Source organism: Cheilinus undulatus, linkage group 19 (assembly GCF_018320785.1).
Source record: "Cheilinus undulatus linkage group 19, ASM1832078v1, whole genome shotgun sequence".
Taxonomy (NCBI): Eukaryota; Metazoa; Chordata; class Actinopteri; order Labriformes; family Labridae; genus Cheilinus; species Cheilinus undulatus.
Window position 1 is genome coordinate 5,331,840 of NC_054883.1, and position 24,944 is coordinate 5,356,783.

General features: G+C 40.3%; 1 protein-coding gene across 1 annotated transcript in view; it reads right to left on the minus strand.

The window, feature by feature from the left end:
• The window catches only part of prex2 (phosphatidylinositol-3,4,5-trisphosphate-dependent Rac exchange factor 2), a 180,038-nt gene that overhangs the window by 41,438 nt on the left and 113,656 nt on the right, over positions 1-24,944 (minus strand). Inside the window, exons 24-35 of the mRNA XM_041814271.1 lie at positions 24,167-24,389; positions 23,837-24,044; positions 18,015-18,194; positions 16,126-16,220; positions 15,569-15,651; positions 14,609-14,699; positions 11,168-11,296; positions 7,671-7,712; positions 6,735-6,832; positions 6,463-6,609; positions 2,319-2,421; positions 27-170 (exon numbers count right to left, since the gene is read on the minus strand). Coding sequence (XP_041670205.1) covers positions 27-170; positions 2,319-2,421; positions 6,463-6,609; positions 6,735-6,832; positions 7,671-7,712; positions 11,168-11,296; positions 14,609-14,699; positions 15,569-15,651; positions 16,126-16,220; positions 18,015-18,194; positions 23,837-24,044; positions 24,167-24,389 — 1,543 coding nt within the window. The remainder of the gene's footprint in view (positions 1-26; positions 171-2,318; positions 2,422-6,462; positions 6,610-6,734; positions 6,833-7,670; positions 7,713-11,167; positions 11,297-14,608; positions 14,700-15,568; positions 15,652-16,125; positions 16,221-18,014; positions 18,195-23,836; positions 24,045-24,166; positions 24,390-24,944) is intronic.

A 24,944-nucleotide genomic window follows, 5' to 3' on the forward strand; every position in this document is an offset into this window, starting at 1 on the left:
TTTTGATATCCCCAGGCTCTCTGTACCTTGTGTAAAGAGCACTGGGTAGATTTTGATGCCTCCTCCATTTCTCAGCCTGTGAGGCAGCTGAGAAAAGTAGAAACTCTCAAGGTAGAAGCAAACCTTTAAGTTCTGACGGGTGCCTTCAACCTGGTATGACATGGGCATGTCTGCCACAAAAGAGAGAGGGCAAAGAGAGGTTATATGTTACAGAGCAGCACTTTTCAAAGCAAACTCTTGTTTTTAAAGAAAATTAGAGATACACCAGTCCTGAAAGTAAGTGTGGATATGGATCCAATGTTTTCCAAATGTTGGTCAAGGAAGCAACTGGACTTGGCTGAGGTTCTTCAGATACATTAACCTAAATCAAGTCAAATAGCTCACTTGACAAAATTAAGATAACCATAACCTGGATGAGTGAGAAAATACACGGACAAACCAGTGTTTAAAATAACAATGTAAAGCAGCCCTACACCTAACGATTTTTCCTCCAATTTTAAAGTCGCAGACAAAAAACGTTTTCTCTCATGTCTGACCATAAAAACAGATCAGAGTAAATGAAGATTACTTCTTCTGCCTAATTTAATTTAGCACCCTAATTCAATTTAGCACTGGCATCAGAAAATACCCAACTGATACCCAACCCTAGTTTTAACACCTCTGAAAATAAAACAGCAGAGACAACACAGACAAACCCACACACAGAAAGAATGAGTACAATATGAGTTTTTTTGTCTCATAAAGCAGACCATCTAAGATAGGATACATTATTTTGTTTAAAATGATTCATAATGCCAATGTATTGGTAGCTGATGAATTGATTAGTCTACAGCTTAAGTACTTTGGCCGGCGTTCATCAACTGGAGGCCCCCATTGCTTTACATCTGGACCCCAGAGGATTATCAAATTCAGACCATTTTAGAGGGGAATATATGGAATACTATTGTTTCGCTTTCTTTCTTGAAGTTTAAATAAAACCTTCAACCTCGCAGCTTATCAGACATGAAGCACACTAGTACTTCAGCAATTTGGAATAGCAAACACATACTTATTGCATCAATTTTCCATACAAGGCTCTCACAAGTGCTATTTCCCCCCTTGAGAATCTGCATAGAAGATCAGTTCCCTGTTGTTTTTTTTTTTTTTTTTTTTTTTTTGTTTTGTTTTTTGTCTAGACAAAAAGTATGCAACGTAAATATCTCAATCGCCCCCGTGTGGCCGGCTGCAGTATAGCAGGGAATGGTCTCACTATTAAAGGCTAAAAGTTCCATCAATTTTGGAAGTAATTGTTTTTACGAGTATGCTTTAAAAAGTAAAAAATATTGATTTTATTTCAGATTATTTCAATGTACAGCCCCCATAGCATCGGTCAAGAAAAGCTGGCCCTAAAGAAAATGAAGTTGATGACCCCTGACTTTGGCCTACTTGTCTGTCTGTGTCTCTGCACACTGACAGACAGTCACAGTGAGTGGGGCAGCCAAGAGAGAGGAGAGAAACAGAAATTCTTCCTCCCTCCTGATGTGTTTTATGATTTTTGACATTGAGAATGACAAAACGATGATTCTCGTCAATACAAAAATTCATATTGCATTTGCAATATGAGTTAAAATTAGAGCAATTAGGTATTTTTTCAAAAATTTAAGCCTAACTGTACATCCATTAAAACAGCGGCTTAACGCTATTGCTTAAGACTTTCATTAATTAACAAGTCAATCTATTAGAGGCTGTTTAACACTAGCAGTCACATTTAGCCCAAAAACCATCAACACATAGGCCCACATGCATTTATATCCATGTTCCCACTGCATGATAATTTATGATTATTGTGCTAGCCCCATTGTAGATTCGTTTTCAGGTGCTGCAGGCTGGAAAATGACACTTTTGAAGGATAGGATGTTACAGAAACAGTCAGTCATAATTGATACTCTGCAGTTGTCCTTAAATTTTAGATCACACACTTGAATTTTTGCATTGGAGGCACTGTCTTAACCCCAAACTTGTGATGTGACAGAAAGAGACAGAGGAAAAAAAAAACACTAAAAATGCCTGTGGCAATCAGATAATCAGATAATCATTACAGAAGGCTTGTTTTCATAGGAAGGTAGCATTTTTTGCACTAAATCTTTGAATTTTCACCTATTTACATACATGCAAATTGGACAGGTGAAACTCTGATGCTGTCTGCTTGGCAGTACAGTTTGTTCATTCTTTGTGAGTGTTTGGTGTATTGTTCGCCATCCTTTTCTTTCATTTGCACAGGTTTATCGAGCCACAAAGCACCAAAACCCTTTAGTGAGTGAAACCTTAAGTGTACATACTTGCCACCAGAGGCTCCCCTTCAAACTGCTGAAAGTAGAATGTGACTTTTTCCAGGTCGATTAGAGCCACCTGAGTGTCCTCCAACATGGCCTGTTCATCTGTCTAGAGAGAGAGAAAAAAGCACACGAGTCAGCGTGAAGTAACAGGGGAAGTATTGGTATGAGTTCTTAGTAAAAGCAGCCACAAACAGATAAAAAATGTAAGAGATATTTTGCTTTTAAAGAGTCTGTATTTGAGCATCATTTGGTTAAAAAAATGGCAAAAGAAACAAAGATTTCAAGACGAAAAGACGATGCCCACAAGCTCCTTTCCCTTTTTGTTTGCAGACATGGCAGTTTGTGTCTGTTATCTGTCTTTCTGTTTGCTGTAGCTTGTTCGTGTTTGTTTACATCTCTGATTGTGTGTACGTGTGCAGGCTTTTCTTTTCAAACAAGCATCCTTACACACAAACAAGCACATCTGCTCGTAGGCAGAGAGATAGTAACTCAAACATTTAGGAATCGTGACGCTCTGCACTCCTCTCTCTCCGCTTTCTTCCTCCACATGCAGGAGTGGGATAAATAGGGCAGTATCGAAAGAGGATTAGGGCCCCTTTTTTCTAAAGATACATTTGAAATGGCCCAAAAATGTGACAGAGGGAGACCCGCCGCCCTGCCAAGTGACGACTTCCTGTTGTGTGTGGGCAAGTTTGTGTAAAGGAGCATCGTATAAACAGCTTCCTGACATGTAAACACAGTCAGTACGCACAAAAACACAAATACTTCACCCAGGAAATAATCAGCCCTCTGCCAGTATGAAGACACTTGAAAAAACGTAAATAACGTTTTTGGGGGAAAAAAAGAAAGAGAGAAATGAGAATAAAAAAGGGACAGAAAGGAAGCCTGAGGAAGCCACATCATCTGCAAAAAGAAGAGGTGGAATTCTGAGGTCCCCAAACTGGAAGCTTTCTACCCCCACCTGAGCCTTGAAATCATGACCCCTCTTAGGACACAATTGCAAGCCTTCTCTATGTCAACAAAGCACACGTAAACTTAACTCCTTGTCTTCTACACAACCTTTACTTAGTAATTGACTCAATAAATTGTCAACTGTTACCAGTAATTTTACTTACAGCAATTATATAAATGGTTTATTTTTTGAGTCAGTTTTTAGATCAAGTTTAACGCACTTTAACCTGAGTATCTCTGGTTGCTTTAATGCTTTATGGTAGTGAAATGTTTATCTTTGAGGTATGTATTGACAAGATATTTAGGGGCTTCACCTCAGGCTTTAAGCAAGGGTGGCTGACATTTGTCATCCTAAAACAGAATCTGACATTATAAGAATAAAGCTAGTTTAGAGCCCTGTTTCTGAGTTCTAAACAAAAGAAAGTAGGGCTCCAAAAACAGATCAATGCTAGTGTTGACATCAATCAAAAACTCTATAAAAATGGTATTTTGTGTTTCCAATCAGCTTCAAACCCATCAACTCTTCAAACAGACAACACACGTTTGTAATGGTTAAAACATTTATTGCACCTGCATAACATATTTTGTGTATGGCATCAAGGCTTTGACCACATCACTCCCTGCAGACTAACAACTGCATGCAGAATTTGAGGAGCGATGAAACAGTTTCTTAAACTATCCATTGAAGCCTAGCGGTAGGTGCTGGGGTGTGGTGGGGTTGAAAGCAAGAGCACACTACTGATTCAGGGTGGAGCTGGCAATAGCAGAGTGGAGGGAGAGACTGGAAATCTTGCTGTTTTGAATGGACTGCCATCTGGAAGGATGTTTGTCAGGCTATTAGATAATGACACATGTCAGGTATGAACTATACCGTGTTCCAAATTGTTATGCAAATTGGATTTTAGTGTCATATACATTGAATTTTTTTGTTTTTTTAGTTAAATTTGTGTATGTTATCGTGTCTTAGGGCTCCTTGGATCACTGAAATCAATCTCAGACACCTGTGATCATTAGTTTGCCAAGTGAGCCCAATTAAAGGAAAACTACTTAAGAAGGATGTTCCACATTTTTAAGCAGGCCACAGGTTTCAGTAATATGGGAAAGAAAAAAGATTTCTCTGCTTCTGAAAAGCATCAAATAGTGCAATGCCTTGGACAAGGAACGAAAACATTAGATATTTCACAAAAACTTAAGCGTGATCATCGTACTGTGAAGAAATTTGTGTCTGATTCAGAGCACATATGGGTTCGTGCAGATAAAGGCATAATGAGGAAGGTTTCTGCTGGACAAATTCATCAGATTAAGTGAGCAGCTGCTAAAATGCCATTACAAAGCAGAAAACAGGTATTTGAAGCTGCTGGTGCCTCTGGAGTCCCACCAACCTCAAGGTGTAGGATCCTCCAGAGGCTTGCAGTCATGCATAAATCTACTATTCAGTCACCCCTAACCAATGCTCACAAGCAGAAACGGTTGCAGTGGGCCCAGAAATACATGAAGACTCATTTTCAAACAGCCTTGTTTACTGATGAGTGCCGTGCAACCCTGGATGGTCCAGATGGAGGAGTAGTGGATGGTTGGTGGATGGCCACCATGTCCCAACAAGGCTGCGACATCAGCAAGGAGGAGGAGTAGGCCCCTCTAGGGTCCCTGACGTGTGAAAACGACCTCAGCAAAGTATAAAGAATTTCTGACTGACCACTCTCTTCCATGGTACAGAAAGAAGAATCGTGCCTTCTGTAGAAAAATTATCTTCATGCATGACAATGCACCATCTCATGCTGCAAAGAATCCCTCTGTGTCACTGGCTGCTATGGGCATAAAAGGAGAGACACTCATGGTGTGGCCCCCATCCTCCTCTGAACCTCAACTCTATTGAGAACCTTTGGAGCATCCTCAAGCTTAAGATCTATGAGGGTGGGAGGCAGTTCACATCAAAACTGCAGCTCTGGGAGGATATTCTGACATCCTGCAAAGAAATTCAAGCAGAAACTCTCCAAAAACTCACAAGTTCAATGGATGTGAGAAATGTGAAGGTGATATCAAAGAAGGGCTCCTATGTTAACATGGAACTTGGCCTGTTAAGATGTTTTTAATTGAAATAGCTTTGATTTCAGTAAATGTGACCTCCTAAAGCTGCAGATTCAACAAATGACCATTTTCAGTTCTTTACAACCAATAAAATGTTTTTAAAGTATATTGTGCATAATAATTTGGAACAGTGCCTTTTGAGGTTTTTATAATTTTATACATGAAAAAAATAGTTATCATTGGGAGGTTTGTTAAGTCAAATTTGAATTACGCTCTAATGGTTGATGACTTGAAAATCATACTGAGTGTCATTTGCATCCATTATTTAGGAAAATAAGAGAAAAATATTTTTGCATAATAATTTGGAACTCGCCGTAGTTTGTAGGCATCACTCTATTTTAAACCTGGAGAATTAATAATGTAAAATGCTCATTTCTAAGCAAATATCTAGCCCTGATGTTCTAAAAATACTTTTTAATTGTTCATTTTTGATTCTTTACTGTGATATCATGTTATAGCTATGATGTTTTAGATGACTTATGTTTAATATTTTCCCACTTATATAGAGCCTCTCAGAGAAAAACTTCAGAGTTGTACTGTCTTAACTGAAGTGATATCTTGATTCCTGAAAATATTAAAAGCTAGGTTGTTTGGGGGGTTTGGGGGATATTTTTTCCCAACATGGATCAGTGAGATGTCAGTGAAGCCGTAGTTTTTGAGGCCGGCGGTGAGATCGTGCTCTCTAAATGAGCAGCACAACTCAGCAATTCAGACCACATCCCTGCACAGTCACTGAGGACAGACTGCGAATTAAACTCAGCACATTCTGGGGATTTTTCATCCAACACGCAGTCACGTACTAGCATTTTAATTTATGATCTACAGCATAAATTATACATCATTTGGTATTTTCTGAGATAAAGCCCACCATCACGCTGATTTAGAGGGCAGAGCAAAAAGGCTGAATGATGCATTATTCACATCATGCAGGCCTTCACAAGCAAATAACCCAGTAGTTTATACTGTCATTTTTGGTATTCTGTGTGTTATTTTAATTTCATATTAAACATTTACTGCCTGTGCACGGGTAAAGACTTGTGTGTTGAGTATTAATTTCAGAGTGTCTGTTAAAGCAGATAAAGTGAGAGCGGAGGTCAGCCTGGCTCACCAGATTTGGGGAGAGGAGGGATTGGAAGTGGAAGAGCAGCCCAGCACTGGCAATCTGCTCCAGCCAACGGCGGCTGGCTTCCTGAGCCTCCTGGAGGTCCTGAGGGTCCGAGCTGTCTGGTTCTGAGTCCCTTCCAGCATTATAGAACTGGGAGAAGACACAAAAAAATAAGTATCTGTAACAGAAAATGTATTCTAATTCATTTTCCTTTTGTGCTGGATACTTCCATTATTTATAATCAAATTAAATAAGAAGACACATGCATTATTTACCTGGTTTAGGACAGCCAGAAGGTGCTCTGAAAAGGCACACACGGCTGCAACTAGTGACTGACAGAACACCATGTCTCTGCGCAACTGGATCTCTGAGTCTAGAAGGAAAACAGAGAGGAATGAGGCAGGGAGGAGAGCCACGTTAACAAAAAAAGAGAACCAACCAAAAATACAGCGCAAGGAATTACAGTAGAGCTTTCAAACATCTAACCTGAGGCAGAAAGTTGTAAAAGGTTCAACCCAGATCTTTAATAAGATGACAAAAAGTCTTGGTTCATGAAAAAACTCGGTATTTAATATAACGCCAGGAAAAAATGAGAGCAAATGACAGGTGTGCTCTACTGGAAAATAATTGTCTGCCAGAGTTTTCAGAAAAATAGTCCCAATGAAGAAGCCAGGCTAAGAATGAGTTCATGAACCTCTCAGAGTGTAATAAAGTTTCATAAAGAACAACTGAAACTTCGAATCAATACTACCCCGGTCTAACTCAGACAAATAATCTACCCTATTTTATGGATTTATAGTTTCTAGAGGTGTATAAAAGAAGAACATACATCAAGGAGTACAAATTGAAGTTCAATGAAATCATGATGAATACTGGTCTTCATGAGAATGTATTAATGCAAGTGCTGGGGTGGTATATCTTTAAGATGAATGTTTGGGGGTGCTAACCTAGTGCCAATAAAAAAGGAAATGGTCAGTCTTCACACTGATGATCTTGTTTGCTTTTTTCAATCATTAAGAAGCTCCAATATTCATTACAGGCTGCAAAACAAATATGGTGCAAATACTTACTTGCTGATAAACTTTGTTCATAAAACTGTCTTTGTTTGATGCTTTTCTATTTTATTTATGCATTATTTGTGAGTAATACATAAATGAGTCATAACCCAGGTAGTCCAGTATTCTGTATTACTGCAGGAGATGGAGACAAACCTGTATACTGCAACAAGACCAGAAGGAGTCGTGTCTTCACCTCTGAAAAAAGAAAAACAAAAGCAATCCAGTGAGGCAATCGACATCAATTCCCAGTCTTCCTCTAGAGCAATAGTATGACCTACACTATCAACTCAACCCCGTTAACATCATAAATAGGAATGTGATTCTGCTCCATCCCGACTCCTTTGCTGTTTATCTTTACACATAAGAAAAGAAATAAACACAGCATCATAAAATCCAGCCACAGGCAAAGATAATAACATAAATCCATATTTGTTTATAGTCATATCAGAGTGGAGAGCTTGGCAGGACGCTGCACTGCATGAAAAACCCATCGTGGGTAAAAAAGTGGTGTACACAGGCCAGACTGCACTTTAATATTAACTCTGTTTATTTGTTCTTTCTCCATTATGGCCTCCAGCTCACCTTTCCCAGGAGTTTCATGTGGCTGGCCTTGGGTCCAGGCTGTTTGCTTGGGTTCATCTGTATGTACATAAATGTCTCTATGTTTCTGTGTGTTTAATCTTTGTGCCAATAAACACAGAACGGCACACTCCCATTGGGAATAAATGAGGCTGAACTTATTATCTAGATAATAAAAAGAAAAAAAAAAAACTCACAGCTTGTTGCTTCTATAACCTGGTCAGATCGGATTTATGTATCCCAGGATGCTTTTATAGAAGGTTTATAGTTTAAAGAGAGAGTCACAGTTAGTGATGTGGGACTGCCTGTAGCTACACAACTGCAATATAAGTTATTATTACAGCCAACAAATATGAAGGGACACACTGTACAATCAAGTCATGCACTGTGCATTAACTCCCAGGCCTTGCATGAGTCTTATATATATATTTGACTGTGTGTGTCATGGACTTATAGAAAAAAGGACAACATGTCAGCTCCCAAAGAGTGGAGCCAAAACCTTAAGAGCTGTGGTAAATGCCCTAAGCTCTGACTACTCCTTAGATGCATACCTAATGAGTAAATTTTAACATTCTAATGACAATTTACACACAATTTGAGAGGCCATTCTCTGTTTTCAAAAGCTGCTGCAAAGATAGCTACAAACACAGTGTCACATCCCCCGGTTAAATTAGGTAAGTCCTTTTTGTTTTTCCCTCATGTTTCTCAGTTTTGTCATTCCCTGTTTTACTTTGTCATATGTGCCTGTATCTCTTATTTACTGCCCCTCCCTGCGTGTGTGTGGTTTTCCCACCTGCACTGGTTGTCTGATTGCCTTCACCTGGTGATCATTGTCAGGGCTTTGTCTTCCCTGCTCCTTGTGTAGACCAACAGACCGACCGAAGGATAGATAGTTCATTGCCATTGCATGGTAAAAACCCAACAGTTTGGTGGGGGTTAGAAATCTGCAGTCTCACGTTGTCCATCCTGCTGGCGAGGGAGCAGGCACCCTTGAGAAAGATGGCAGGTTTGGGGCCACTCTTAGCCTAGCCTTCAACCCGGCTCATTTGCCCCACTTCCGCCTTCTCACACATTGCCGTCTCTGCCTCCTCCCCACCCAGCTGTAGGTGTCGTGCTGCCTCAATGTCCTCCTCCCGTTAGTGTCCGAGCACCCCTTTCTCCAGATAATCTCCATCAGGACAGATGCAAACTCTGTGGGCACACTTCCTTGGCAGTAGTCAAAGGAGCAGTCTCTTATACACAGACTGTCAGTTCTGGTATGAGTGTAGGGCTTTGTTGCTATGGAGCACCAGACCGCTGCATCAGTAAGCACCGCCGCCATGCTACCTCAATAGGTAGCATTCATTTTCATCTTTTTTTGTGTTTTTCTTTGCTTTTTTTTTAAGATTTATTTTTGGGCCTTTTCATGCCTTTATTTGATAGAGGAAGGACAGTAAATAGACTCGGAAACAGGGAAGAGAGTGGGGAGAGACATGTGGTAAAGGGCCACAGGCCAGATTCGAACCTGGGCCGCCCGCGTACATGGGTAGCGCCTTGAACCACTCGACCATCTGCGCTCCCTTTTGTTTTTTTCTTGATTGGAATTTCCATTCTTTCTATCATAGGTGTCCTGGACCATCTTCTTTGTTGTCATAGGTTCCAATATATGATGTCAACTTAATTGTGAAATAGCAGTACAATTCAAGAGTGCAACTTTCTTGCTGCAAACTGCTCTGGTTGCCTGGCCACCCCTCACGCTCTCCTCCTGTGCGAGATCATCTTGTGAACCCCAGTGCGCACTGATTTCAAGCCTGTTTCTAGTATTTTTTCCCTCATTTTTCCCAGTTTTGCCTTTAGATTACTGTTCTTTGCCTGCCAAATTTGTACCTCTACCTGGTTAATTGATTGACCTCCTGTTAATTGATTTTTGGACGGATTAACCCAGTGTTACTCAACCCTGCTCAACCAAAGAGCCACATCATTGAAAAATACCTTCTCAAGAGCTATATTTAAGTGGTGAAAAATGGCAAAAATAGGTCAACATGGCAATAAAAATAAGTTAAAGGTGCCAAAAAAGAGCGAAAAGCAGAAAAAACTGCATGGATAGGTGGGATATGACAAAAAAATGGTTACAGGTGGCAAAAACGGTCAAAAAGTGGCAAAAACATGGCAAAAACAGAGAGAAACGCAACCAAAACAGGCAAAACTGGTGGGAAAAATGGGCAAAAAGCAGTAAAGGGGGCAAAAATAGGGGGGAAGTGGCAAATAAGGGGAAAAAATTGCAAAAAGCAGAATAAAAAACTGGTTAAAAAAGTGTAAAAATTGGATAAAAATGGCAAAATTGGGCAAAAAGAAGTGGCAAAAGTGGGCTGAAAGCAGTAAAAGTTGATTGAAAGTGACAAAAAAATAGAAAAAAGGGACAAAAAATTGCAAAAAGGGCAACGGAGATAAATAGACTAAAAATAAAGGTTAACAATTAAAGCTAGCTGTTTAAGTGTGGGAAACAAACTGATTTATGGATAATTTATGAGGGGCAAACTTCCCCTTTTTAAGGTTTTTTTTGGTGGAATGTTATTTAAAATTAGGATAATAAAGAGCCACAGATCATCACATAAGAGCCACACATTGAGTATCAATGGATTAAACAGATTTTGACTTTTTGCCTATGTCCTGTGAGTCTTGCTTTTGTGTCTTTTATGCCGGCCATGGTTAGATGCAGTTAGCTGAAAGTCAGTCACTCATTTCACCAAAACATTGGAAGCATTACTCCATACATGAAGAAAATGTTGGTCAAATGAAGGTCAGAAGGTGTGCTCTGACCACAGATCGTCAGTTTGAGCTGATCTGATGTTACTATTGATTAAAGATGTTTATGTTTTTACTTCTGGTCCCAGAATCAACACTGAAGCATCTTCATGTTTGTGGATCAGACCCAGATTAGTTAAAAGTATATGTACAAAGACCCTCATGACAGCTGTAGTTAAACCGCAACAATATCTCTGGCCTTGAGCCCTAAATAATAGTCAGTGACATAACAGCTACCTCTTTGTGTGTGTTTGTCAGTGAACACCCGCCATGTGTTACAAACTGACCTTCGACATATTTGGCGATGGTCTGTGTGAGGCTCTGGACGCTGCTCGGGAGGTTCCAGGGATCCTGCTTTACATGGAGACGCAACTTCTTGGTGCAGTTTATCTTCGGCTCCATCTCCTGCTGAAACTCTGACAGAAGCACGCACGGACAAACAGGGAGATTAAGGGTAGTGTATTTGTGTGCATATATTTACATTTATATAGCTTTATAAAGCGCTAGACAAAGTCTGCATAGAGAAAAAAGCAAATGTTGTCCCACTTCTTGTATTATTTAATGCAGAGGAAAAAGACAAGTTTGCCCAATAAACTGATCTTATTATTCCATTCTTCCTCTGATGTATCTACTTTATTCTTCTTTATAATTCTCTTTATCTCTCTTCCCTTCGCCTCGCTCTAGTCATTTTCTATTCACAGATGTTTATTGGCATCATAAAAATTCCTTTATGGCACATCAGAAACATTAAAAAGTGCAACACAGTCATTTTAGAAATTGATTATCCTGTCAAACTCTTCCAGTAAAATAAAAGGTACCAAACAAAACAACAGATGCCAATAAATCACTACATGATCTGCATCTTTATCTCTTTTGTTCGACTCCATCTTATATATTTCCCTTTACAAACTTTTCATCCATGCCTCATTTTCTCCCCTCTCTCCCTATGAAATAAAAATCCTCAGACAGGTCCCACAGACCAGAACTCTCCTGTTTTGTGAACCAACATTTTTAAACCACCAACAGTGTAATCTTCTTTGTCTTTTCAGAGGTAAAATCTGAGTGTAAAACTCTGTCGAATTGATGTAAGCCCCATTTAAAGTAGACAGAAAAGCTTGTTATAAAGTTTACTTTGGAGACAAAAAGAGGAGATCTGTGATAGCGGGCTGGTTGTTTAATAGAGGCTTCAAGGAGGTTTTTGGAGGGTGTGCTTGTGTGTGTGAGGGCGACCAAGAGAAAGAGAGGGAGAGAGAGATCAGATGCAGGAATGCTCCACTTGTTAGATAATCCTATTTGCTCCGTTATCAACCACACGCATTACTGGAGTGGAGATGGATCAGCGCTGATCAAGGCCTTCACGTCTCTCCTGAGGGCATTTACGCATACAAACACTCACGAGCACATACACAAGCAGACCTATTTTCAGTTCAAGCATATCCACGCTCACTTGAAGACAGCTTGAGATGAGAGGGGAGAGACTGGGAGCCAAATGGGTCAAGATGTTTGGGAGTGTGTTTCATTAAAACATGCTGAAAAACTGGGAAATCTGCTGTTAGAAAGCATTAGAGTCACATTAAAAGGCATTAAATAAAGCCTTCAAAGTGCAAAAAAAAGACTAAATGATATAAAAACTAGAGTTTGCAAATCACTGAATCCCAATTGAGGTGAATATTAAAAGAAAAAGAAAACAACAATTGCCTGTTCTTTTATCTTATCTTCAAACTGAGTCATACGAATGAGCTGTAAGCTAGTTTGTATTTACAGAGGGAAATGATGGAGTTAAATTTAGCTCCTTCCAGCAGCATTCTTTCATTTTCTTGTTTGAGATTAAAATCAACAAAACTCTTTGGGTAATAACAGAGGTCAAGATGAGGTTAGGCAGCAAATAAACACAGTAAAGCATAAATGGCCTTAAGAGCGCTAAAGCACAAAAGCTGTTTCATGGTCACATTTCCATTGAGTGCTAAGTAGCACTACACAAACCATAAACTGGAGGATGCTTCTGTTTCAACACAACACTATGAAGTGTTTTTGAGTTGAGGGCAGTGGGACAAGGAGGGGAAAGAAGAGATGAAGTGAATGTTGAGAACCAGTTTTTCAAAGCTGGAATCCCCCTACAAATCACATCTGTGCATACGCGCACTTCACACAACAGGAAGTTGCAGCCCATGTGCACAGGCAGCTCAGCATGCGCACTGTTTTCTTTCACTGTCGGTCGAGCTTGGGAGTTTCTAAAATATTATCTTTCTTCTTCCAGGCCAACTGTGCGGCACAGCAAGGCACAGAAAGCAGAAAAAAACTTACTGTACAGTAAGTGGGAGAACATTTCAATGTTTTGAACCACGTCTCAAACTTCTTACTGTCCTTTTCCTTCAGGCACGCTTGTTCATTTTGTTCTAATTCAGAAAATAAAATGATTTATTGCTATTTTTCTCACAGGTCTTAAGTGTGACTGAAATAGAACTCAACAGCAGGGATGAAACTTCAGTCCTTAAATCACACCGTTGAAAGTTTGAGGATAAACAAGATAATCTTTTTCAGTCCTTCAAAAAGACTTTTAAATGTCAGGAATGATGATTGATGTCATTAACAATTAACAAACAATTAATAATAGTGAATTTTAATGGACTGTGAGATATGTAGTTCCTTCATCCTCACAAAAAAATAAGTACACAGTCTTGTCTCTGACTTATCTTCATTTTCAAATGCCATTTTTGCACGAATCAAATGGTTTAAAGTCACAGGTATTTGAGTTGCTGGTTAGTTTGGTTAATGGATAAAAAAGCTGACATAAGGATGACGAGAAACGTTAATGCAGGATCTGAATGGTGAATTTACGTTCAGAACCAGAGTTGCTGAAAGTGGGCGGGCACTATTGAGCTCTGAGGTGAGCCAAACAACAGGAACTACGTTGGTGACTTGAAGCAGCGAGGAGGTCAAATGCCTTATTGAAATTTTGGCTGCTGAGCGTATTTATCAAAAGTTTGGCACCACTGACAAAAAAGCAGAACTTAATGAACTCAGCGCATGGACAAGAGGGGCTTTTAAAGCTCTGCCAGTATTGCAGTTTAATTTGAGATCGTTTTAACTGGTCATCATGAATGTTTCTTTGTTCAGTTTCATTTAAAAAATGTAGGAACTTCATCATCACAGACAAGCAGCTAAAGGCCACCAATTAGGTATGATCACTCTTTGGACTGTAACACCTGTCAGTGTCAGCAGAAAAGCCCTGAGAGTTTAGTAGCATGCAAAAGTAGAGACCAGCTTACTAAATGTGGAAGTTCTAGAGATGAAAATGACAAATTCTGCTGGTTCAATAAGGGGGATAATCCTGGGAACTAAAGGAGCTGTCGAATGAGTCAATATTGTGAAAGACGAGGCACTCTGCTAATGAGACGGTGAGTAACACTAACATGTTGCTACCTTTATGCTAAACAGTGCCTGTCATAAGTCAACCAGTGATTTCCTCTGGTTGCTGGCTCGATTGCGTTCTCACTACAAACTGCCCCAGGGTTCATTGAAAGTGAGCAGTGGTCGCCTCTCCCAAGCAATCTTGGCTTGTGAAAGCACCCTTACTCTCCCTGTCTGTTATTTGTCTTTATTTCTGTCCATGTCCACCCGTCCATCTTTCTTACTTACTCTCTCCCTGTCTCTCTCTGCACTGTTTAAAAGGCAGTGATAAGAGATGCTGAGAGAAGCGGAGGCACTTAAGCCTTGGTGTGTTTTACCTTGTAATCCTCTCCCAGGTGTGAAACATTTGGTCTGCTCAAATGCCCGAGCCACGACGGCTCCCCTCAGCATGCTGCTGATCGAATCCACCTGGAGAAAGAACAAGGGTCAAGCCGGATGCACTAAGATGATACAGTTTCCCTCTGAGCCAAGATCGAGGCAAAAAAACTGCTGCAAAAACATAACTCTCGTCCTCCCTTCAACACACAATAGTTTCAACGAACACAAATGCTATGCAGAGTGTAAACAAAGCTGGGGGAACTGCTCTACAATAAAACAAATGGCAGGAAGCTACTCAAAAGTGCAAAGACAGCAAAGTGCTTCCACTGCAGATCCTCATAACACTGCTAGTGGACGATTCATACATGGCTAGTTGTATGAATGTTGGCACTAGTGTCTGTGTGTAATCAGATACGATAAACCTTTGCTTTAAAGTGGACAGAAAGGTGATGGGTCAGCTAAAGGAATTCAGGATTCGCCTATCATGAGCAGAAGTTAAAAAAATAAACCATTCCTGCTCTCAAAATCTAGAAATGTAAATAAATAATAGACCTGAAAAACAGTTTGTTTGGCTGAATGGAAGCTTATTAATGGGTGTAATTTTAGCTTTTATACTGAAGATTTTCTATTATTTTCCTGCTCTTACAATACATCCATTTAACTACATTATCACAATACTTAGCTCTTTCTAAACAGAGGGGTTTTGGGGCACGTTAAGTAAAAAAAAAAAAACTGCTCTATACTGAATTAATGACTGTGAAGCAGGCTAGAAAGGCATCTCTAGCAGTTTTGATGCAAAAGAAGGTTGAATTCAAAGGCTAACTCGCGTGTTTTATGCTAATTTGACGATTCAAATTGCAAAAAAGCAAAACATGTGAGATCCAAAAGGATATTTTCTGCCCATGGGGGAAAGCAGTCTCATAAAATACATTTTGGCTTCCTTATTTCAGATCACCTACCTGGCTAAACAGATGTTCCAGAAAGCCATGCAGTTTCTTTTGCTTATCATGGGACAGCCACACGCTGGAGGGCATCTCATCACCTGCAGAAGTGTGGTAAGAACTTATTCATCATTTACTGTGCTGCATTTACTGTTGCCTAACAATAAATATGACAGAGAATCGAGACTCTTCTAAAATGCATAAGCTCTTTGTTTATAGAATACATAAAGAGGCAACACTAAGCCTGCATGTAGCTGCAGTAGTGTGTATGGCAGTGACTGTTTAAGTGAGATATCTGAAGCGACAAAGGACAGGATATCTGACAGGATGTGCGGCTGTGAAAGAAGTTAATGACAAATCCTGCAAAGATTTGTGGCTAAACATCTGTCAGACACAATCAGTTCCAACTGCATGCGTTTTTGTTCTGGCTTTGTAGAAGATATTTTATATTTCTGCAGTTAGATAAGAATCCTAAATGCTCACTTATAAAAATATAGTTTTCGTAGCAGCATTATGACTCTGGCCTGTGAGCAAAAGTGTAATGGAAAAACTTCAGCTGTGTTGCAGTTGTGTACCTGAGTCCATCTCGTCGCTGTGAACGTAGGAGCTGCAGTGGCTGCTGCAGATGCTGGTGAAGGAGGCGATGGAGTTTCTGTTGCTGTTACAGTCACTGAAATAAAACATGTTAGACATAAGGGATGGATACTAAGCTTTTGACCCAGTGGCCACTGTGACAGGTGGTTTTAAAAAAATATATCAGCCCATCATGTTTTTAGCAGCCACATTATTGAAAGTATAATGTAGTATAATAACATTATTATTAAGGTTTATGGTATTCAAGTAATAGGCAATCATATAAATGTTGACACTGCAAAACAAAACAAATGCTCTTAGACTTGCTCATTAAAAGAAAAAGCACATTTTTTCTTGTTTTACTTTATTGGTTTAAGGCTGTTTAGAGTCTCCGCTGCAGCGACACTACTGCTCAAAAGTCTGGGATCACTTGGAATTTTTCATGTTTTCCATGGAAAAACTAATGAAATTGGTCTGAATAGGAAACACAGCAAATGAACTGGACATGCTGACATTGTCAGAGTTAGAAATAATGATTTTAAAGAAAAAAGTTCTTTAAACTTTGCCTTCAAAGAGAAAAACCTTTTGCAGCAATTACAGCCATGCAGACCTTATGCATTCTAGCTGTCAGTTTTTCAAGGTAATCTGATGAGATTTCCCCCCCATGCTTCCTGGAGCATCTCCCACAAGATGGTCTGGCTTGATGGAGTCTTCCTTCATACCATACAGTTAAGTTGCTCCCACAACAGCTCAATAGGGTTCAGATCCTAAGACTGTACTGGCCACTCCATTACAGTCAGAATTCTGGCTGACTGCTTATTCTTTAAATGTTTCGTAGACATTTTGTAGATTTGTTTTGTGTCATTATCCTGTTGTAGGATGAAATTTACCCCAAGCAGGTGCCGTCCACAGGGTATGGTATTGCATTTCAAAATCTTGTGATAGCTTTCCTTCTCAATGTCCCTTCCACTCTTTACAAATCTCATATTCTGCACCTCCAAAGCCCCCCAGACCATCACGCTGCCTCTGCCTCGCTTGACTGATGGTTTTAAGCACTGTTCTTGCGTCTTTTCATTTGTTCTGCATCTCGCATATATTGTTCTGTTTGATCCAAAAACCTCAAACTTGGACTTCCGGTCTTCCAGTGTCCAGTCTTTTTGCTCCCTTATTAGTAAAATGTTTTTTAGATGTGCAACATGATTAAGTTGGATTAGCAGCCATACTACAAGATTGATGCAGAGGGCTGACAGTTACTGATAACAGTGAACTGCATGAAAATGTTTTTTCTTAAGAAAACAAAGAAATGTGCCAGTGATCCCAAACTTCTGAGCAGTAGTGTATGTCCTGAAAGGTTAATATAACTGTAACTGAACCTCTGAACCAAGACCAAAGATAATTAACGTATTTTGAGCTTATATGAGGAGAACTGTAGCTATGCTCTTAAAATCAAATCTGGACAAGTAAAGGACTGCAATTCAAATTACACTGTTTTCTGTCACTTATCGCTCTATTGCATTGACTAATGCAGCTTGCAGCAAAGTAGGAGAAGAAAATTGAGCAGAAATGTAAAACACTGACACAAAAATCATTTAAACTTTTCATAAATATGAGCAGCTGCTTTATACTAACACAATAATCTGTTTATCTGATAGATCTTTGCTTTTTTCTACTGATATGTATTCAAGCTTACTAAAGGTCAATGATAGCAATACCAATGCCTACAGCCAAGACTCACAAATGTGCAAAATTCTCTTTTGTCTTCACTTTCACACAACAGGAGAAGAAGATGCACTGTCCATGTTTAAGTGCTTTCCCCCAGATTTTTATACTCTTTTAGAAATGCTCTGACCACCCAGAGTCTATCTTTAACTAATTGACATGGTGTTTTTACCTGTACGAGTCTCTGTTGCTGATCGTGTCATGTCCCGAGTCTTCCTGCTCATCCCCTGCCACATTAAAACACACTTTCTTCCCATTGCGCTCCCCCTTCTCCCCCTCGCTCTCTGCCGATATGTAGCTCTCCGGGGTCCTCGTCTCCGATGCTGGAGGGTGGGTAATGGAGGATAAAAGGCTGATGGAGGAAAGAAGGAGAGGGGGATTACTTAAAACAGCAACAAACTCATCCAAAACTAACACTTCTTAAAACAGCAGGATAAAAACAGCTCCTTTGATCAGACTTGGAAGTTTTACACGTCACATATAAAATTGCAAACACAGAAAGTATGTCTGCGTGGGCTTCAACAGCTGACCGAGCAGGCCAAACAAGAGCCCAGCCTGTGTGTGCTCTGCTTCCGCTCCACAGCTCCAGCCGGTCGGGGATCCACATCGTATTAATAGGTTCAAACATGCAGCTCAGTACAGCTGTGTCAACACGCTGCAGAGATCAGCTCCCCTCTCTCTTGCCTGGGTCATATCAAACGGATATCAGAGGAGCAGGAGTAGGCCAGCAGGGATATTTTCACAGTTGCAGTAACACATGGTGGCATTTAAAGCCATGTTCCAGAAAGTGCTGTGCACAGACTTTTATTTATTTATTTTTCATCTCACTTTGACACGCAATGTCTGTTTACACTTCGGCCTAATTCTTGCATTTTTCCATTGTGTCATAACATCAGCCTTAAGGACATGTCTTGAACTACTTGAAACAAACAACCTGTCTTCCTCATGCTACCCAAAATGCATTTCAGATTTGTAGGCCTCTTGATGATTTGAAACACCTCTCCTATCTCTCTCCTACCCTCTCTCTTTCTCTATTGACCCCCTTTCTTTCCATTCACAGTCTACAGAGATGCCCTCATTATGGGCCACTCCAGGAGCTGCCACAATGCCCCACTGCAGCTGAGTGGCATTCCATCGCCATGGAGAAGCTCTCTGGGCTCTGTGATTGGCTATTGCCTAATAAAGAAGCGAGTGCAGTTTGGGGCCTTTGGGGCACAAACTATTGGAGGGAGCAAAGGAGAACAACAAAGAGTGGAAAGGGAGAGAAAAACAGAAGTGAGGAGAAGCCCAAAAGTACGCAGCTGCTTATCATCAGAAAGATCTCTCAGTCTCTTACAGGAAACTCTTTGACACATTAAACCATTAGACCTCAAGAGCACCTGAATCACAAAGCTATGCTTGCTTTAGTCTGTACAAAGGTAAATAAGATAAGGGACCCCACAGCTCAGAATTCGCTGCCTTTCAGGACACTACCAATAAAGTGCACAGAATGACTAAATCGAGTGAAAAGGGAGCCGGACAGTAGGTGATTATTTGATCTAGGAAGGGAGGAGGCCCTCTGATATAGAGCACGTCCACACACAGCTGTGATCCCTTCGTCTGTGACCCCTTCCTCTGATAGATTCCTCCAGAATCAGCCAAGAAATTATGTAACATCACTCTATCTTTGTTTGTTTTCTTCCCCTAAATGGCTTAAGGATGTTTCTTATCTCTACCGCATGCACTGTATGCTTCCTGATTTGACTTAGTGTTGGGAACAGAGGGCGCCGTGTTTGACATAATGCACAGAAGCGAGCTCAGCAACTTCAGTTCAATAATACGAGACTGTAAAGCAGCGATTCCCCAAATGGCGGGCTGCGGGCCACTTTACGTTTGAACGGGACAGTTTATAAATCCTACGCGTATTTGACTCCAGGTCTCATCAAAAATGGTAAAAATTACCCTCATAACAATAAAACAAATTGTTTATAAATGAAAATGTATTCCTAACCTGGACACAGGCTGTCCTATGACATGAGAGATCGGCATTTTTGGTCTTGGTGCAGCGCTCACAGATATAATTACGCACGGAGATGCGCCACTTTATGACGCACGCAGGGATGTCAAAGGGACTCAGAGAGAATGGACATGCATAAGAACGACTGTTGTGGCTCAGACAAGTGCTTATAAGTCAAGTTTTCACTCAGTAGGGGGGTGAGGACTCCCTTTCTGGACTCTGCACTGATCCTAGGTCGGGTAATAATAATCACAAAGCAAGGACTACAAAGATGTGGTTTGATGAGTTTGGTGTGGAAGAACTTAACTGGTCTACACAGTGCTCTGACATCAACCCCATGGAGCACCTTTGGGATCAACTGGAAGAAGGATTGTGAGCCAGGCCTTCTCGTCCAACATTTGTGCCTCATGTCAGAAATGCTCTACAGAATGAATGGACATAAATTCCCACAGAAACACTCCAAAATCTTTTGGAAAGCCTTCCAAGAAGAGTCAAGGCTGCTCTAGCTTCTGTTATAGCTGGGGGACCAACTCCAGATTAAAGTGCATGTATTTGAATACAGTGTCATTACACAAACCGCTGATGTAATGACCAAGTAACAGGACACTTTTATTCATATAGTGTATGTGCAGACAGCCATAAAGGTTAGATTAAATAAAGCTTGACAGATAAATTAGATCCAAACAGTAACACCAGACACAACACAGGACAGGTACACGCTCTGATTTTAAAAACACTACAAAATAAAAGACTAAAACAATTCAAAACCAGAGTGAAATTCTGTTTATGAACTTCATCAGGGGTCAGGTTTAGCTGCAATCTTGTTCAGCAGTGTGACTGATGTTGGAATAAAAGAGACTTTAAATTGCCTACTCTTAAACTTAAATGCTTAATATTTTCTTTGTATCAGGTCCAGAACATGTGAAGGGTCATTTATGATCTTCTGAGCTTGTTTCACAATCATTAGAGAACGAGACAAAATAAAAAGGCATACTGGGACAAAGAGAGTGTACATATAAAACAAGCAGTGGTGACCCTTGGCAAGTCTTGTGAACAGGTTAATATGCAAACTAATCTAATGATGAGCTCAGGAGGGTTTAATGCGCCCACAAAGGTCTGAAAAATGCACCCTGGTATGCCACAAAACCCACATTATCCCCCCCACCACCCACACATTCTCTCTCAACAAGCTCCTGTGGTTTATGTGTGTGTGCCTGCATTTTAAACACACAGAGGATAGTATGGGTCATTATCTCCTCACTGGCTCAGTCTTGGACCATTTGAACACGCGTGGATAAGGCTGCGCTAATTGGCAGTGACAGCAGCATGACAAAATTTGTCCTGACGCGGTCGTTAAGAGACCTCGCTGCGGACTCGACTCATTATTAGCTCTGCATCTGGAGACTTTTTATTTCCTTCTCTGAATGCTGCTGTCTTGGCTGAGAAGCCTTTTAATGATTAAATTATCATATTCATAACACATACTTCTAACTTCTGTGTGGGTACAACTTATTAAAAAAGAAGTACTAGATGTTTTACACAGTCTTGATTCTGGGTCCTGTTTATGCATATATCAGAGGTCCATAGTTAGTGAATGGCATTTCCAGAGGGCACCTGCATGGCCTAATGACACGCCCTCTCCTTTATTGAGTTTGTATTTCCTGTTTTAGGGGTGGGGGAGGTAGAACCAGAGTGTCTCCCACTTCCTTTCCCTGTTCTGGTGTGCCTCCAAACAATGAAGCATGCCGAGTGCTGAATAACCAGCCAGAAACATACACAAAACACAAAAATACACCTACAACACAACTGGATGGAAAATCCAGAGCTCAAGTGATTGGTTTGCATAGCTTTGTACACAAATTGTGCAAACATATGGAGGAAAAAGCTGACTTTCTTTAACTGTCCACTTCACACACTAACTCACACAGGTGTGAGACTAATGACCAAAATGTATGCCAAGCCAGTGCCAGATGCAACAGCAGGCTGTTACATGTTATTGCTTGTTAAATGAGGCAATCTGGTTTCAAAGGACATTTCAAGTCCAGTCAAATAGAACCAGCAGGACTGAATCTTTCTCAGTCATTAAAATGACAAAAAAGATTTTGAAAACTATCATTTCAAATGTTTTTTTTTTTATATATTTGTGGGAAAATACTAGAACAGGTTGATATCAAAGTCAATAAAAGCAAACTTTGTATCTCTAACTGGACAGGTTAGGGTTGTAATAACACCATAAGTTTAAATTACGATATTTCTAAAAATCAACCAATGTCAATATCTGTTTTGACAGGATAGGATTCACTTTCAATACCTGTGTTTTCAACCAGTGTGACCACTATACCAGCATGAAATAACGAGACATGCACTGTCATTAATGCAGGTGCAGACACCATTGAAAATGCTTACTAGACACTTTGCAAAACAGAATACGCAAGAGGGGGCTTGTACCACTTTGCATCATCCATCCTCCTTCACTCGATCATAATTCTTCAAAAAACACAGGGTATACTGTCAAGTAGGGATGTTCCAGTACCATTTCTTCCTCTCTGATACGATTCTGATATGATGGTGTTGGGTATTGGCAGATACCGAGTACTGATCCGATACCAGTGTGAACTTTCTGGACTGACTGTATAGACTAGCAAATTATTTTAGCCCTATATTTGACCCAGAACGTGGCTCAGCAAATAGAATCATAATGTACAGCATCTCTGTGACCCTAAATTTGTTTTTCTGCTGATTACTGAGTTTTACTACTAAATATAAAAAAAAAACAATAAAACAGCAGGCTGCATCACAGGCCCCTCTATCTCTCTCTGCATTATGCTCTATTCAGGCAGCATTATGTGATTAGTATCGGTTCAGTATTGGTTTTAATGGTATGGATTTAATCATTAAAGTCCCCAAAAGTCACATGAGTTCCAGGCTCACTGAAAATGCTGCTGCAAGGGATTCAAAGGCATCAATAGCCTCAATGGGAAGGCACAACGGCTAGCTAGCTGTTTAACTTTTGATGAACTGTGTCACTTCTTGGCATGTGCGACAGCGCTGGTCTGGAAGGCATTTTAACGGTCACATTCAGAGAAAAACTGTCACACAGCCACCATTCTTTGCTGCTGCAGTGGGCCCTTTGCTTCTTCTTTGCTGCTCTAATTATGGTAGCCCTTGCATGCTGTGCTTTCCGGCAGCGAAGAAGAACTGATTTCTGCAGTTTTTATAGTTATCAGCCATTGGATGACAAATTTTCAATTAGCTCTCCTTTATTCCCAGAAAGTTGAAGAAAGTCTGTAAAACACCAGTCTTCAGTGAAGCGGGGAACTCTGGATGGGGAGTGATGAAGGCTGAAGGCATCTGTGAGCCACTGTCCTCCATCAGAAATTGCCTGAAATAGCTACAACAGTAGCTCCGTGTTCGTAGGAAAACGATTTACACACCTACACAACCTGGTAAGTTGGCATCTGTCATGCTCACCAGTTTCTATTAAAGTTTCTGCCCTGTCTCATTGAGCCTGATGAGCCTCCATCTGCAAAAGTTGTTACTCTGTGTCCTGTGGCTCATAGAAGTATCCCCCTCGTATCCACAGTAAACAGCATGTAGTCATCTCTCCAGGCTAAATCACTCATTTTTGTAGTTCGATTTTAGCCAAGTTTGATGTTGTTGTCTCTTTTGAAGCCCACATGTTCTAACAGCTGATCAGGAGACTTATCTTTATGAGATGCCAGAAGGACTTTAGAATTCTCACTGGTCTCTAATCTGGGAATCTGACCATCTCTACTCTCTCTCTCTTTCTCTCCTACTCTTCCCACTGTCTTATCCAAATAAAGGCAAAAAAAACAAAAATAAATGTTATGAAATAAAAACAGATGTAGTATTACAGTGTCTAATAGCTTTCTGAAAGTGTTGAAAACTGTCAAACTATCAACATTTTGTCAACCTTAGTGCTGCTGAGTGTGTTTTTCTTTGAGTACTATATTAAGTATGTAAATGCAGCCACTCACTCATGAATGTGTGCCCCATGTGTCTCCATTTCCTTGACCACTGTGGTAAGTTTGTAGAGAAGTTTCTGGTAGGTGTCCAGGGTAAGCAGGTCTTCCTCTCTGAGCAGGAAGCGAAGGCCGTGACCCTCAGTCCTACCCAGGCTGTGACCTGACGGGGCCGCCATTGTTGTGATAGTGTGCTGGACATTGACCTTGGGGTTTAGCTTTCCTTTAAAATTAAATAAAAAACATTTCAAAAATAGCACCAGTACAAGATCTGATATAAATCTGCAGATTCTGATGCTGAATCCTGTTTCAAGTGGTTTTTAAATCATTCTTCTAGTTACTTACCCTGCTCCGCACCGCTTCGTCCTCCCTTCTCCAGCGTGTTTTTCCTGTTGTCCAGCTGCACACCAAAGGCACTACCCAGAGAGGTGGTGGTCTTTGGGTAGGACACCTCCATCACATTTATATGGCAGTTTGTAGGACAGAAGTCACTGCTGTGGAGGGGGGACACCTTGGCCTTGGCCTGCTTAAATGTGGGCCACGCTCTGTTCTTCAACACCCGGGCAAACTATTAAACAGCAGGAAAAAAAGGTAAAGAACAAATAAGTGACATTTGAGAGAAATATGGAAAGAATCTTGCACCATAAAGGCATTTACAGCAAGGTATGCTACCGTATGATACAACTAGGGAATAGAAACTTCACAGCATGTGGGTTTCAACAGTTTGAATTACACTGCTGATGTGTGCTTGTCCTTTTATTCTTATGGAAAATAAAAGTTTCCATAAGAAACCCATTACAGATCATTACTAAATTCTCTGTTAAGTATCACATATTTAGCTAGTGCTAGAAGAAAAGTTCAAATGCCTGTTACAAAGCATTAACTTCATTCCTCCTTTTAATGTAGCAGCAAAAATGTCTGAACTGAATGGGAGACACAAAACAGACACACAGCATCATCATCACTTCACATACATAAAAAAATCCAGACCTCATTTAAGCATTATTTCTGAAATTGATCTGAATTGAATTAAACTGATGTATAGCGGCTCAAATCATCATGCTGTAGAGTTAAATGATAAAATGATTTGTTATTTCTATTTATGATTTTATTTGTTATTCCA